Below are 13,950 nucleotides of genomic sequence, written 5' to 3'. Positions count from 1 at the left end.
GAAAGGCAGGAGCCGCCCGCCCTTCCCGCAGGGAACGCCCCGCTCGTCTGCTGCGGGCCCCCCCCGCGGCTCGGCGTGGGGCAGGCCGGCGGCGGTGCGCGGGGGCGGGGCGGGCGGGCAGCGCCCCCCCCGGCGGTGACAGTTTCTAGAAGCACGTCCCGGCGGCCTTTGCGCTCGCAACATGGAGGAGCTGACGGTGGAAGTGCGCGGCTCCAACGGGGCCTTCTACAAGGTACCGGCGGCCGGGGGGCGGCGGCTTCCCGGGGCTTCCCCCGCTCTGTAGGGGCCCGGGGGCGGCCGGCGGGGGGAGTCCTGGCCCTAAAGGAGGGGGCAGGGGCTGGTGGGGGGAAAGGGGAGAGCGGGGGAAGGTGTCGGGGTGTGGCGGGGGCGGGGGCGGGGGGGCCGCGGAGGGCGCCTGAGGGAGAGGGGCCGGGGGTGGGTGGGCTGAGGAGGGGGTGCTCGGCCCCGGGTGGGGGAACGGGGGGTATGTGAGAGTGGTTTTGGGAAGGAGTGAGGGTCTTCGGGTGGGATGGGGGGAGCTGAGCCAGCAATCATAATCTGGAAATAATTCTTTAACGATCTCGAGTTTATTTATGTCGTCAGAACGCTTCCTTCGCCATCACCCCCCCCGGAATGTCAGGATGTTGCAGGATCAATGCAGAGTACCCTCAGCTGTTGCCCGTCAGTCATTTCCCCTAAGCCCGGCTTCAGATGTTTAAGAATCCCAGCGCTTTTTATGGCAAGAGCCCTCTGTCTTCCTTTCCAGGAGGGCTGCTTCCAGCCAGCATTGTGAGCACTCAGGGTAGCCGTGCTCTGGGAGTGCTTAATCTCAGGTCTCTCTTTAGCTATTAAGCCTAACCACATACACGGTGTGGAATTGCACATGCATTATCCCAGTTGAGGCTGGGGGGAGTGTTCTCTTTTTTTTTTTTTCTCTGAATTTCCTGTTTGCAGCTGTGGATTTGGCTTGGAAGTCATTTGGTGACTGTACAGTATGTAAAGGCAATTGGTCAAAGGACTGTAACCAGCTGACTTCAGGAGTTAGGCTTTTTTTTTTCCAACTGGTTATCTATTAAAAGAGTCGAACAGGAGATAATCATATAAGGAAATAATTTAATGGGGTAAACTATGCCCTTGATACGTATTCCTCTTAAATTTTTACCAAAATAAGTAGATAAAAAAAACTGTGAACTAGGTACATATTTAGGTGGCTTATAAATAACCATAAAGAAACCCACATCAAAAATATTTGTATTTAGAACAGGATACTCCTAAAACAGAATTGATTTTTTTCCTGTCCATTAGAAAGCCAAGAATTTGGAGATGCATTTCTTAGCTTTCCATTGTCCGCATTACGATCTTCGACAAATCAAAAAGTATGAGCTAGTTGTTTCTTCTGCTTAAGGGGGATGTGAGACAAATAGGAGCATTAGGAAGTATACCAAATCTTTGGACTGAGAGGAGTTGCTTGCACAGCATTTATTACAATTAGCCTGATTTGAAATCTGCAATAATGACGTCTCCTTCTAAGTCGGTGAGAATTGTCAGGCTTGGATTAGTACCATCATGTGTTTGGCCCTGTGGACGGTGCTTAATGAGCAGAAGTTTTACGTAAAAATGTCATTTAATGGCTTTCAGGTTAGTGAAATGGCAGTTAGGTCCAGCGATGGAGCCATTCCATTCATCATGGTGAATGGTGAGGTTAGAGTGCTTGGACCCATGGTAATGAAAGTCCCAACTCAAAATAATCACTGTTAATGTGTAAAAATCCACCCCAAAACTCCATAAAACAAATAGAAACGTGATTTTAAAGGATTATTTTTGTAGTGAAATCTGTGTGTTTGGCTCCATTTTGTGAGTCTTACTGTTGAGGTAGGCAGATGATGCCCGCATTTGGAGCTAAGGAACAAAACGTGCTGTTGAAAGTTTGGGAAGCAAAGGAAGGAGGTGTATCAGCCTCATGGAGAAAGTGTCCTGTTTTGGACACTGATAGCATTGATACTAGCATTTGTAAGGTTATAAGGGGATGAAGTTTGAGGTTTGCAGTCAGAACAATCTGAATTTAGATTCATTATCACAGCATACCTCCTGGTAAATGAGATGAGAAGGATCCTGCTATGCCAACAGAGATAAAAAAAAAAGAGTAATTATGTAAACAATTACATGACAGATTTTTTTAATGAGTTGTTAATACGATCTGCAATTCAGCTGTAGTAGCAGCAGTGATTAAATCTGTTTTAGTGGGGTTTTAGTAGCTGTTAAGAGATATGACCATGATAGATGAAATTCTGTGATTGCTACAAATTAATCAGAAAAGCAATGCTTCTTAGTACAATAGGTGAAAAATCAGTGTTGTTCTTGATGCATAAGTCAATGGAGATGGTCAGACACCTCCAAGATATTTTTTTATTCTGTACAAAAAATATGATGTAAATTTCACCTTCTGTTTATAAATCTCCAAACTAATTTTATGCCTTTTTTTTTTACTTTGCTTTAAATGACTAATATAGTCTGGAGAACAAGACAGTATGTTGTATTTTATCCTGAATTCTCAACCGGTAAACAACAGAGCATGTTTAGCCATTCCCTGCATCTCAGAAGACTTTGTATTCATCTTAATATTGAGCATCCATTGTCTTTGAGCCCCATCGGTGCCATCTCTAAAGTGGTTAGGGTCTTGCGGAAAAGATGAGGTTTGTGTTGCGGAACAGGAGGAGAGTGGACAGAGTTGACAAGCTGTGCAAGTCAGCAGTAGCATCTATTAGGGTTATGTTGATTGTGAGATCAAAACGGTTGAGGGTTTCTCAGTCACCCGCACACTTAAATGTTTCCTGGTGCTCAGATGGAAGCTACTGTGTTTCAGTGTGTGCCCATTGCCTTTTGTCCTGCCGGCTGTGAAGGGGGCCTTGGCGAGAATGAGACGAACACTTCTGTTTTGCCCAGTATCTCCCTCAGCCATTTGCTTACATGTAAATCTGGGCCTTGCAGTAAAATGACACCAAAGTACATAAACTGAACACTAGATAGCTTACTCTGTGGAATCCTTCAGTGACATCTGAATAATTCTAAATGTCTGTTGCACTTACCATTGTAGGGATTTCCACGTGCTGGAGAGCGAACTCCCGTGTTGGATGCCCTTGCAGTCTTTCTGTTCTAGACAGTAGCTGTCCAGACTATGCAGAAAGATGAAATGTGGTTAAAATGAAAGTAGAATTAAACCCTTCACCTTCAATTTAGAGGTTCTAAAGCTCATCCTTGGTGCCTCTTTCAGGAGGTTCAGTTGTACTAGTAGCAGGCCTAACCATAGATCTGTTAGAAGCTGGCCTTAAGGTAGAGGATAGCCAAAATTCTGCTAAAGAAAATGGGGGTGAAAGAGAAGTGCACAGTATTTCTTCACGTGTAGAATGTCAAAGCACAGTGAGCAATTCTGTGGAATAAAATACTTATGTATAAAAATATAATGGCTTTTTTTTTTAATTAGTGGTTTTGAGAAGTTCTCTGTGAGGCCTTCTGAATGTCTTCTTAGCATGACAGTAAAATAGGAAACTGTCATTAAGAGGATAGCTTACACAGGTATTATTACACCAGGAAACACTACAGTAAATGGAATGAAATTTTTTTCTGTAAAGACTTCAACTGTCTTTTGATGGACAGCATTTATTAAATCTAGCCCTATTGAGTGGGAACCATCAGACATCTTAAGGTTGTTACTGCTCTCTTGAAACTTGCATAGTTGCATGAAGTATGTCTAGTCATTGCCATTGAAGAGCCGTTTTCTTGACCCTTTTAGCCTGGTAAAAAGCAGATGCCACAGGCAGTGGTTATTGATTTCTGATGTACATAATCAGTACAGGTTGTCTTTCGGAAGTTTTGCCCTTTGGGAATACGCATATGAAGAATGCAGCATAATAATGTGAGTGCCTTAGGCTTTATTCATAAGCCTAAAGCAGGAGATTCAGTGCTGAAGTTCTTGCATGACTCTCATAAGGACCTGTGAGTTTACATGTGATAATTATGATTGTGAATGGAAATAAGTAGTAATGTGGAAAATAAAACTAAAAAAGCATTTCAGGATTGTTTCCTACCTGCTCTCTGCTTGTAGTGCTTGGTCTGTTTTCTTCTATCAGTTCCTTGTAGCAGGTGCAGCTAATCATTTCCAATGAAAATAACACTTTGAAGTTCAAATCATTGGACAAAAAAAATGGGTATTTATGAGCTTCCTGGGTTTGCTTTGATTTTTTTCTATGAGGGTCAGTATGGAATAGCAATAGTTAAGTAGGACATTTTGCATTTGTTACATGAAACAGTTGTGTGTAAGTCTTAATTTAAAATACTAACAGTTCTTGGTTCTGACAGGAGTGAAAGGATTGGTAATGGGATACAGGCTTCCTGACCTTTATGTCACTGATTCAGAAACAGTCCGTGGTACCAGATGCCAGAGTGTTTGCTGTTTGAAATTTGCTCAGCAGTGAATACGGTGATCTTAGTGTAGTTTTTAGCGTGCGGGTGTATGTGACTCAAAATCCAACACAGTGGCTGGCCATCTCTGGAAGGAATGCCTGCAGCTAAGCTAACAGCCTTATTTTTAGACTGGGCTGTCCTATTTGGGGGTCAGCTAATCTTAAGAAAGCAGGATGAAGTGGGAACTTAGATTGCATCTGGCTGTTACACACGTTTTGTGACTCCCTGGAACTGAATGTAAAAACCAAATAAATGCAGATGTGGGTGTGTGTATGCACACGCACATAGTTCACCGTGAGGGCACTTCAGTAAGTCCTGATCCGTTTATGTTATCAGCAGGTCCTAATCCTAAATCCGTGAGCAAAGCCCAGGTAAAAGGGAGAGACTGTGTGTTGTTTGTTGAGAGGTGAAGTCTCAGCTGTGGTGATTTTGGTGGCAAACGATCTTTTCATAGTTTCCTGTCCTTTTGTTCATACTTTGTACAGCATGGCCCTGTATTAGACTTGCAGACTATCTGATCCCACACCTGGGTGAGAGTGCTAGCCGTGTATATTACCCCTCAGCTTACAGGTGCTGGTGTCGGGAGCCTGGCTTCTGCCAAGTGAGTGGCAGAGACAGGTCGGTGTCAGAGCGCCTGGGGCCCCGTGTGCCATTAATAGCCTGTAGTACAGTAGAGTCTCCTGGCTGCCTCGTGAGCAGCTAGCAGGGCATACATGGGCTTCAGAGATCCAGCCTGCTGCATGAACTGAGGGATTGGTGCTAAAATCTGGACAGTTTGGCTCTGAGGTGTGGCAAGGTGAGGTCACATTAATTTGTCTTCCCTTCCTGCACTCTGCAATTCCGTATGTGGTGTAAAACGCGTTTAGAAATGTTGCGTGTAGGCTGGCTCGCTGGTGCTGCAGATTCCTTGCTGTGTGTTCTTGAAGCCAGTAGAGTTGCTGATGGGGATGTGTTCGGTGGTCTCTTAGCTTGCTGAGCCTCATCACCTGTTCGTCATGAGGATATGCTGAATGCTGGGTAAGGAAGAGCTCTGCAAGTTTAGGTATTGGTGTTACCTGCCTTCGGCCATCACTGCTAAATTAAACTTCAGTGATGGAGTGGCTTGTTCATCTAAGCAAAAGTTAAGTTGTGTCTTTAGTTGGTAGAAAATGTTTCTGATACATTATCAGATGTGAGTAATGCAAATTTAGAGTACAAATCTATTTATATTGGTTACCTCACTGATGAAGAACTTTGAAATTCTTAGTTGAAAACCATGATATTTACTGTTGTATGTTTTTTTACGTTCATCAGGCCCTTGCTGAAAAAATCCTAGTAAATACGTAGGATTTAATGTAAATTCTAATGTAAAAAATAAATTTACTTTATATTGCAAAATATCTTAATTTCAGTTTTTCACAGAATTCGAGAAAATGTTTATAAAAAGAATTTAAAATCATCTCTAGGGTCTTGGAATACTCTTTTAAAAAAAAATACACTAAACCTCATCACGATGTATGTGAAATCTGTTTCTGTGGTTTTATCTTGGAGTTATAAGTGACAGCTGATAATGTTTATAGTAAAGTTCAGGTTTGTAGGTGGGAAACCAGTAAGGAGGGCTTTTTACTTTCGATAAATGTTTCCATATTTTTGGCATGTTTCTTGGTAGTGGTCAAGTAATTTCTTAGAAAACTATATTTAAAACCTATATTGAATCCTGATTACTACTAGTTGTATTACAAATGAATTATCTGCCCTATATACCCCAGGCTGCCATGTTTTAGTTGCTGTAAATGTGTTTTCTTCCCACCAGTAGTAGAGAAACTGATGATAAGAGAAAGTATTAAACCTGTTTTTTGACTTAGCATGTTACTCCCTCATTATTTCTTATACTTGTACAATTAGAGTCTGATCAGACTCTTCCAGGCTTCACAACATCATTACAATTATTTAATAATTTAATATTTTACTTGTGTCCTTTGCTGACTTGACGTGGATACCTGATGCTAGAATATCTGGTTTAGAGTGTTTCTCATGTGAATATTGTGGACTAAGTGAGAATACCAACTGAAAATATTACTCAGCTAATTCTAGTCATAGTTTAGTAGTACCGCTACTGTAGTACTGCTAGTCTTGAGTCTATGTAGAATTCTGGTATGGGAAGAGCAGTGCACGTGCTTTGAACTGAAAGACTCACTTGTGTGAAGGAGTTCATGAAACTTCTGGTGTTGTAAAATCTATAGATTCTTTGTTGGAATTTGTACTCTGAATTGTATTTTAAAAAAAAAAGTAGTGCTCAGTGTTTGTGTTTATGTGGCTAAGTTTTGTGCATGGACGGCTGTTAGTCTGCTGCTGGTCATACCTGCAGTGTTGCTTGACTTCCCTTTCTTTGGCAGGACGTTAGTTGGAGAGTTGGTTGTGAATATTAAACCTGGTTGTGCTGTTACCCTGAAAGCCAGGCTTTACCTAGTAATGGACTGATTGTCACCACCGTTGGAATTCGTTGTCTTTCATTTCTGATGTCATTTTAATGAAACCTGTAACTAGTCAGTGAATTCGGGATTTTCAAAGTCCACAGAGCATTGTTCGGAATATTTCCCAGGTGTTTTGTGCTATCTGATCGTGAATCTCTCTTGATTTTTGAAGTTTTTCTAAACAAAAGGAAGGATAAATGAATTTGTATCTGCAAAATAAATTTTTGGCTACTACTAGACTGATCTTAGAAGCGTTTTGGATTCATTAGAAATTAAATAAATTACCCCCCATGTTAAGTACTGTGAAAGCATGTAATAAATCAGAGGTAAGGTTGTCAGTTATGCCATAAAGCAGCAGAATGAGGCGAAGACTAATATCGAATCAGAGGCTCTTGGAATGCAGATAAAAGGCTGTCCGTAGTAGCGGGTTACATCTCCCGTTGGTAAGTTGTCGCTGACAGAATGTTGGCCTGCATAAACTTGATTCATGCTGGTGTGGCTTGAGTGATTTTATTTATTTTTGGCTATTCTGAATGAATTGTTGTAGAACAACTTCTATTTCCTGCACTTTGTGTTGCAGTAACTTATCCCCACATTGGGGCATGTTTAAAGGGACATCGGTGGGATAAATAAATAGTCAAAGTTCTGCTTTACCTCTGTTAGCTGATACTTCCAGCAGTAAAATTTTGTACGCACTTTATGTCTGTTTAAAGAGGCAAAGAGCATAGCTTCAGTATTCCTGTCCAGTTTATCTGTCTAGAAGCTTTCTTGAAACTGAGAAGTCCCTGATGGTGTGCATCTTCACCACCAACTGTTGCAGTTGCCTACATCTCAAAGAGATTTGCCTTCCTCGCCTTGCAGTGGCAAGGTGACCTTTCAAAGGGTTGATTTTACGAGGAACATGCTGGATGGTTCAACAAGGTGACTTTGGTGATTTCTGGTGACCTGGTGTGCTCAGGATCACTGGTCTGCTTTGTGCCAGAACCAGTCTTCTCTGTTGCTGGCAGATGGCTTTGAGTGCAGCTTGCTTAGGGTGCAGGAAAGCAGGATGTTGAGTGAATCCTGCTCTTTGTTAAGATCGCCCAAGTACAAGTTCAGGTAAAAGGAGCTTTATTCCTGAAGGCCCCTTGCAGCCAGCTGTCAGTGCGGCTTCCTTCATTGTCCCTGATTAGACTGAGGGGATCCTGTGCTGAAATTTCTTTCCCAGAGCTGACACATGATACCTCTGTGGGCTCCTTACTCCTTGCACAGCTGATACGTTCTTCATCCTCCTCAGTTGCCAGTTTCTCAAGTGGATATAATCCATTCAGCAGGTTCCTGGAACTTATCTGAACAGAGCTATGCGGCTCTTACTCATCTGAAACTGCAGGTTCCTTCTTGCTCTCCTGTGCTAGGGCAAATACCAAGCTATGGCAAAAAGTGGGAGTAGTTAGAATTTTTTTGTCTGTTGTTTTGTCATGTGGATTTCTTTTATTATTTTTTTTTTGCACCATGCCTTCCTTCCTTAACCAAGAAATGGAGGAACTTAATTTCCGCATGGGTATATAAGTACAGCTGAATCAGATTGTTCTTCGCCTTTAGGTTTTTGACATAATCAGTGCATCCTCAAGAATTCCTCTTTTCAAAAGGAAAAAAAAAGTAGGGTTTTCTCTCAGTTGTTCCTGAGATCATAATAATGTGACACAGAATGATGTGAAACATTTGCTTTGTTTTTCTATAGGTCCTGCAGGTATTTTACCTCATACTGTCCCCAGTTCTGTATTTGAAAGGTGATGCATGTAGCCATGTAGCAGCCCGTATGACCAATTTTTAGCCAAGTTTGGTGTCACACCATTTTGAAGGAAAGCTGCTTGGGATTCATTTTTGTTCTGAGAATAACACCTGTAAAAGCAAATAGTACAACTCATGGTACAATGTTAAACAGCTGTGAGTAGCACTAACTGCCCTGGGCTTGGACCTGTATAATTTTGCTCCTGTAAAATAGTTGTGTAGACATGTAAATAAAAAAACTCAGGAAGTAATATATCAGTTGTAAATACGCCGGTTTCATTTGAAGAGTCACATGAAATAACCTATGTTCAATATATTTCTTAGCATAGATGGCTAAGTATATCAGCAACCTCATGCAAGCAGTGGGATTGTGTCTGAGAACTTTCCTAAATTCAAATCCCAATATTGGTGATGCTCGGCTGTTTGGGTTAATTTCAAGCTGTACTGAAATTGCTGACTTGTTTTGATTTCATGTGCCTTCTTATAACAAAAACTGTTTTTGTTTTAGGGATTTATCAAAGATGTTCATGAGGATTCACTCACAGTTGTATTTGAAAACAAGTAAGTATTTTATTTTAAAAAATCATTTATGTTTTGTTTTGATATTAAAAGGAACTGGGCTTCATTAGAAAAGTGTTGTTCTGGAAATAAAGGCTCACTATTCAGTCTCCATGATTTCGTGAGTAGCTGTAGTATCATAAGTGAGCAAGTCAGTTAGGCATTCATTTCCTTTTTTTTATATTTTAGTAATGCCCATAGATGTGTTAGCAAATTTTAAGTAGAGAATAATAAGTGGTGGCAGCTGCCTGCTATTCTTATATATAAAGCAAAAATGGAAATGCAAATATGTAGCAAAAATATAAAGCAAATGGAAAATATCAAAGTATCTCTATTTACTAAGCAACTCATTATGTCTAACCTGGGGAGTGCTTGTCAGCATCATCAACCAGAAGAAACAGTGCAAGTATTCTGAGTGATTTTTTTAAACTATTGAAGAATATACATACATGTACACACATTCAGTTTAAAGCCAGTTATTTTTTTTGGTGTGGAAAAGTGCAAATCTGAAAGCACTGGAGAAAAAATTATGCATGCTGCCCTCTTCATTTATTGTATAAGCACAGCAGCACCATCAGGGACCTATAGCAGCAAGTCAAAGATAATCCATGGGATGGTAAACTACAAATGAATACTTGCTAGGCATTCTGACTGATAATGCTGTGGATTACCTGAGAGTTTCCAGTGTAATTTAGGGTATTTGGGGAGTCACATCCTCTTTGCTGTTTCCCTTCCAGTTGCTAGGTGGAGATGCTAAAAATGTGACTTCTTTTGGTGTGAAAATTGTTAGTAAGCCCTGCCCACATCAACCTGTACATTAGTCTGAGCTGTTCTTAAAGGAAGGCGGGGGGGGGGGGGGGGGTAACAAACGTAATACTAGAGAGTATGCATTTGTGTATGCACAATACTACATAATGTTTAATACGAGTGTTTATAATTATAAAATCAATATTGTATAATATTGAATAAACATACAATATTGCTTATATAATCTTAGGATGTGTGTTACATGTATGTATATATTCACGCATATGAAAAAACTCTAGGGAGGAAAAGGTAATCCTAGGGTTTACTCTGCAAAGTCCAGTCTTTGATTCTTTCTATCCTGTATTTTCTAGCCCTTCTTTACTGAATAATGGTTAGAAGATGAAGTGGCAGCCATAATTCGTGCTAACACTTAATGAGGAGATCATGGAGGCTGTTACTGTCTCCTTGGTTTTCATATCGACAACACTCATTTCCCACTCCACCCACCCCTCAAAAAACACAGCTTTATCCTGTTGTTGATCTGAGGAGATGTGGCCAATCTTCAGTTTCGTATTCAGCATCCAGGTTGCCTTTCTTTAAGGTTAGAGGCTCTTTGCCTCCAAGGCATGCTTTCATGTGACAACCCAAGTAAGCTAAAGGAAGTGCTTGTGGTTCACAGCAGCTGTCTCATTATTGACAAACACATTTCGGCTGTTTTATATCCATGTAATCAATGTGTTTCAATGTGTGGCAGCAGCTATGTTCCATAAAGGATGGGCTGCAACGTAATGTCACAATAGATCCTATCAGGAAGTATGTAGACTACTCTAGTCATGCTGTGATGTAAATCTGATGAGTTATTACCCGTCTTACAGAGTTAAATTCATAAGGGCTTTAATAAAATTGAAATTAATGAGTGTACAGTCCTGAATGCATGATTCTGCTGTGATAGTGATCAGTGCTAACAAAGTAAGCAAGTGTACACTGCTAATGGCAGTCAGTTTACATTTTGCCTGTTGTTAGCTAGTCTTTACCTACAGCTATCATAAGGTACCCAAAGTTGGTTTACAGCACAAGTTGCTAATGATGATTTTGTGGCCGTAGCAATAATCTCTGGGCAGGTACTGATTTCTTCTAGGAAATATTTTGGGAAGAGGCAGAGAATGAACAAAGAAGCTTCAGGAAATGGAAACCTTTATTGTTGCATACAACTAAAAATTAGATATTCAGGTGCAGTTTCATGTAGGCCCGTGGGAATTTGAAGCAGCCCTATCAGAGGAAAGATTGTGTTGTAGGAAGCAAGCATGCTCTTTTTTTCTCATGTTTTGCACCAGATATTTGTTCCGTCTGATTCTCTTAGTAGGCAATTTGTAGCTGGTCACAGGTCATTTCTTAAGACATCTTTCCTTGGCATTTCACTACTGAGATGCCCCAGTTTTGGAATTTTTGCCATCAAAACTTGTATTCTGGAAACTGAGCCTTTTGTATACTTTTCCACTGTTTTATCAAAAAAAAAAATCTTGCTGCTGAAATGGGTAAGTCATTACTGGCCCATCTACTTACAGTGGATGGAGTCCATCTATGTGATTAGAGATGGAAACAAAACTAGCTCACTACAATTTTAGGTAGATTTTATTGAAGATGCAAGGTCTCTTCAGTTACAGCATCTCATTATGGGCAATTTATAACTTTCTGTAAGCTCCCGTTGGCTGGATTCTGAAACTACACGGCACAGTTGAAATTCTCAAGAGAACTTTAAGCTGCTCAGTTGTTTACAGCAATTTGTATCCTGTTGTTCAGTTATGATTATTTTGCTCATACTGTTTCCAAACTGAAGTTTTATATACCCTGTACTATGGGGAATGCATTTTGTCCTCAAGTCTTACTATTTGCCTTTGCACCTGTGAGAGTAAAAACTTAACAAAGGGGGCAGGGGGAACCCACACCCTGGGGTTAATGACAGTTACAGTTACAAGGATAAATGAATTACAAGTAATCTTTTTTTCTAGCCCACTGCTATTTTTCAGAAATGAGGTTTAAATAACACTTATGGCAAAAATACCATCCAACTTCAACAAAAGCTATCTGTAATCTTCCTTGTTTTTTTTGTTGTTTTTAAAAATTTAAGTATATCATATAATCTTTTCATAGAGGGTTTATGAAATCGGTTTAATGAACCCATTCAATTTTAATTTATTTAAAGTTAATTCAAGAATTGTTTTGTCATTAAATATCTTCTCAGATATTATTTTGGTCTCAACAGGGTTATTTTGATACTTTGCTTATACGGTTAACTCTAGCAATGGATGAACTGACTTGATTGTATAGAAAGAGTGATTTAACTAAACTGAGTTCTAAAAACAAGTTATTTTTAAAAAAAAAAAAAAGAATTCTGGAGCTAATGTGCAATGTCTCAACTTTCAGTTGGCAGCCGGAGCGCCAGGTACCCTTTAATGAAGTCAGATTACCCCCACCCCCTGATATCAAGAAAGAAATTGGTGAAGGAGATGAAGTGGAGGTGAGTTTATCCATATGTTTCTTTTCTTAATGAACTATTTTGTTACACTACTGATGGTCTGTTCAAGATGGTGACAATTTTAAGTATATAAGCAAAGTAATGATTTTAAAATGGAGCACGTCTCTAGTAATGGATTTATTAAGCCAGTAAATAAAAAATGTTTTGATTTTCTCGTAGTACTTAGAAATCAAAACCTGCTGTCTTCCAGTGAAACTGGAAAGTAATCGTGTATTTCACTGAAAATTACCAATGGAACTTAATCTAAATTTTGAAAATAGTGTGTTTCAAAATTAAAAACCAAATCAGCTAATTTTCATTTTTCATCTGGTATGTAACAGTTAGAAATATTGTGATGTGAAAATGTAATAATGATCTTCCAATAACCTAAGTTTCAAACTAGGTGAAATATCTACTATGAAAATACCTTGTAGGAAATAGTTTAAATGATACTATTTTACAGAGAAGCGGCGCTATTTAGAAATAGCGAGTTAAACTGTGAAACAGAAGGTACATGTTCCATCCCTGGCTTATTGTAGTGTCTTTAGTATTTGTTTGTCCTTAGAATGGAAGCATCTTTAGGATACCATTGTAGTTTTAGGCTAGTAATCTAGTTTGTTCATAATCCTGGCAGTGCAAAATAATGAAAATTTGTGCAAGGAGCGTGGAACAGTGAAAAACTAATACAAAAATTACTTCTGTGTAGCATAATTTTCATTTTCATGAAAATTAAAAAAGTTGAGATGTTCTTTCTTCATTGCATATCTGCACATCAGATGTTTTTGTTAAAGTCTGTTTTTTAACTACTTCCATTCCCAGGTTTATTCCAGAGCAAATGATCAAGAACCTTGTGGCTGGTGGCTGGCAAAAGTTCGAATGATGAAAGGAGAGGTAAACTATTTTAAAACTTAGTGCTCCCATGTTGTTACTTTCATGTTGTTATATTAAATAACAGTAAATATAAAAGCTCTTTGTGATACAAAAAAAAAAAATAAACTACTACCAGTACAAAAACATATCAAAACAGAATTTTAAGCCGAGATGACTTTGAAATGACCCATGCTGCATTCATGCAAGTGAGAGTTGTATTTTTGTATCTGCGTAGGCCACTTTGATTATTAGTAGTTTAATTGCTTGGAGGGCTGTATGCATGCATAATAATACTGGTTCTAACAAACATAATTTGTGAATTGAACTTGGTGCTAAGAACTTAGTAAGGCAGTACCCTTTACCTGCAGTTAAAGTCACTGTTTAAATTTAATTCTGGTAATTAATCACACTGTATCTGTGAATGTGTTGTGGTTTCTTTTTTGCATGTGTATTTCCATTGAGTGTAGTGTAAAAACATTTTTATTTTTTTTTACATACGTCAACCTTGTATTTTGCCACTGGTTGTTATGGTTGCATCTGCAAAATAGCTTGTACATTTAGATTTTTTAAAAAAAG

The 13,950-nt window shown here is 39.5% G+C and overlaps 1 protein-coding gene across 4 annotated transcripts in view; it reads left to right on the top strand.

The window, feature by feature from the left end:
• Positions 1-99: 99 nt before the first annotated feature.
• The window catches only part of FXR1 (FMR1 autosomal homolog 1), a 29,037-nt gene continuing 15,186 nt past the window's right edge, over positions 100-13,950 (top strand). For 2 of the 4 annotated variants that reach the window (XM_083848435.1, XM_083848433.1), the window contains exons 1-4: positions 108-232; positions 9,193-9,245; positions 12,414-12,507; positions 13,324-13,395. In XM_083848435.1, the coding sequence (XP_083704561.1) occupies positions 182-232; positions 9,193-9,245; positions 12,414-12,507; positions 13,324-13,395 (270 nt within the window). In that variant the 5' untranslated portion in view covers positions 108-181. Of the gene's footprint in view, positions 233-9,192; positions 9,246-12,413; positions 12,508-13,323; positions 13,396-13,950 lie in introns of all 4 variants that reach the window. The other 2 variants (XM_083848434.1, XM_083848436.1) reach the window with 2 other exon arrangements.

This window comes from Anser anser (assembly GCF_964211835.1).
Source record: "Anser anser genome assembly, chromosome: 9".
Classification (NCBI taxonomy): domain Eukaryota; kingdom Metazoa; phylum Chordata; class Aves; order Anseriformes; family Anatidae; genus Anser; species Anser anser.
This window is presented reverse-complemented; position numbering and strand designations above follow the sequence as displayed.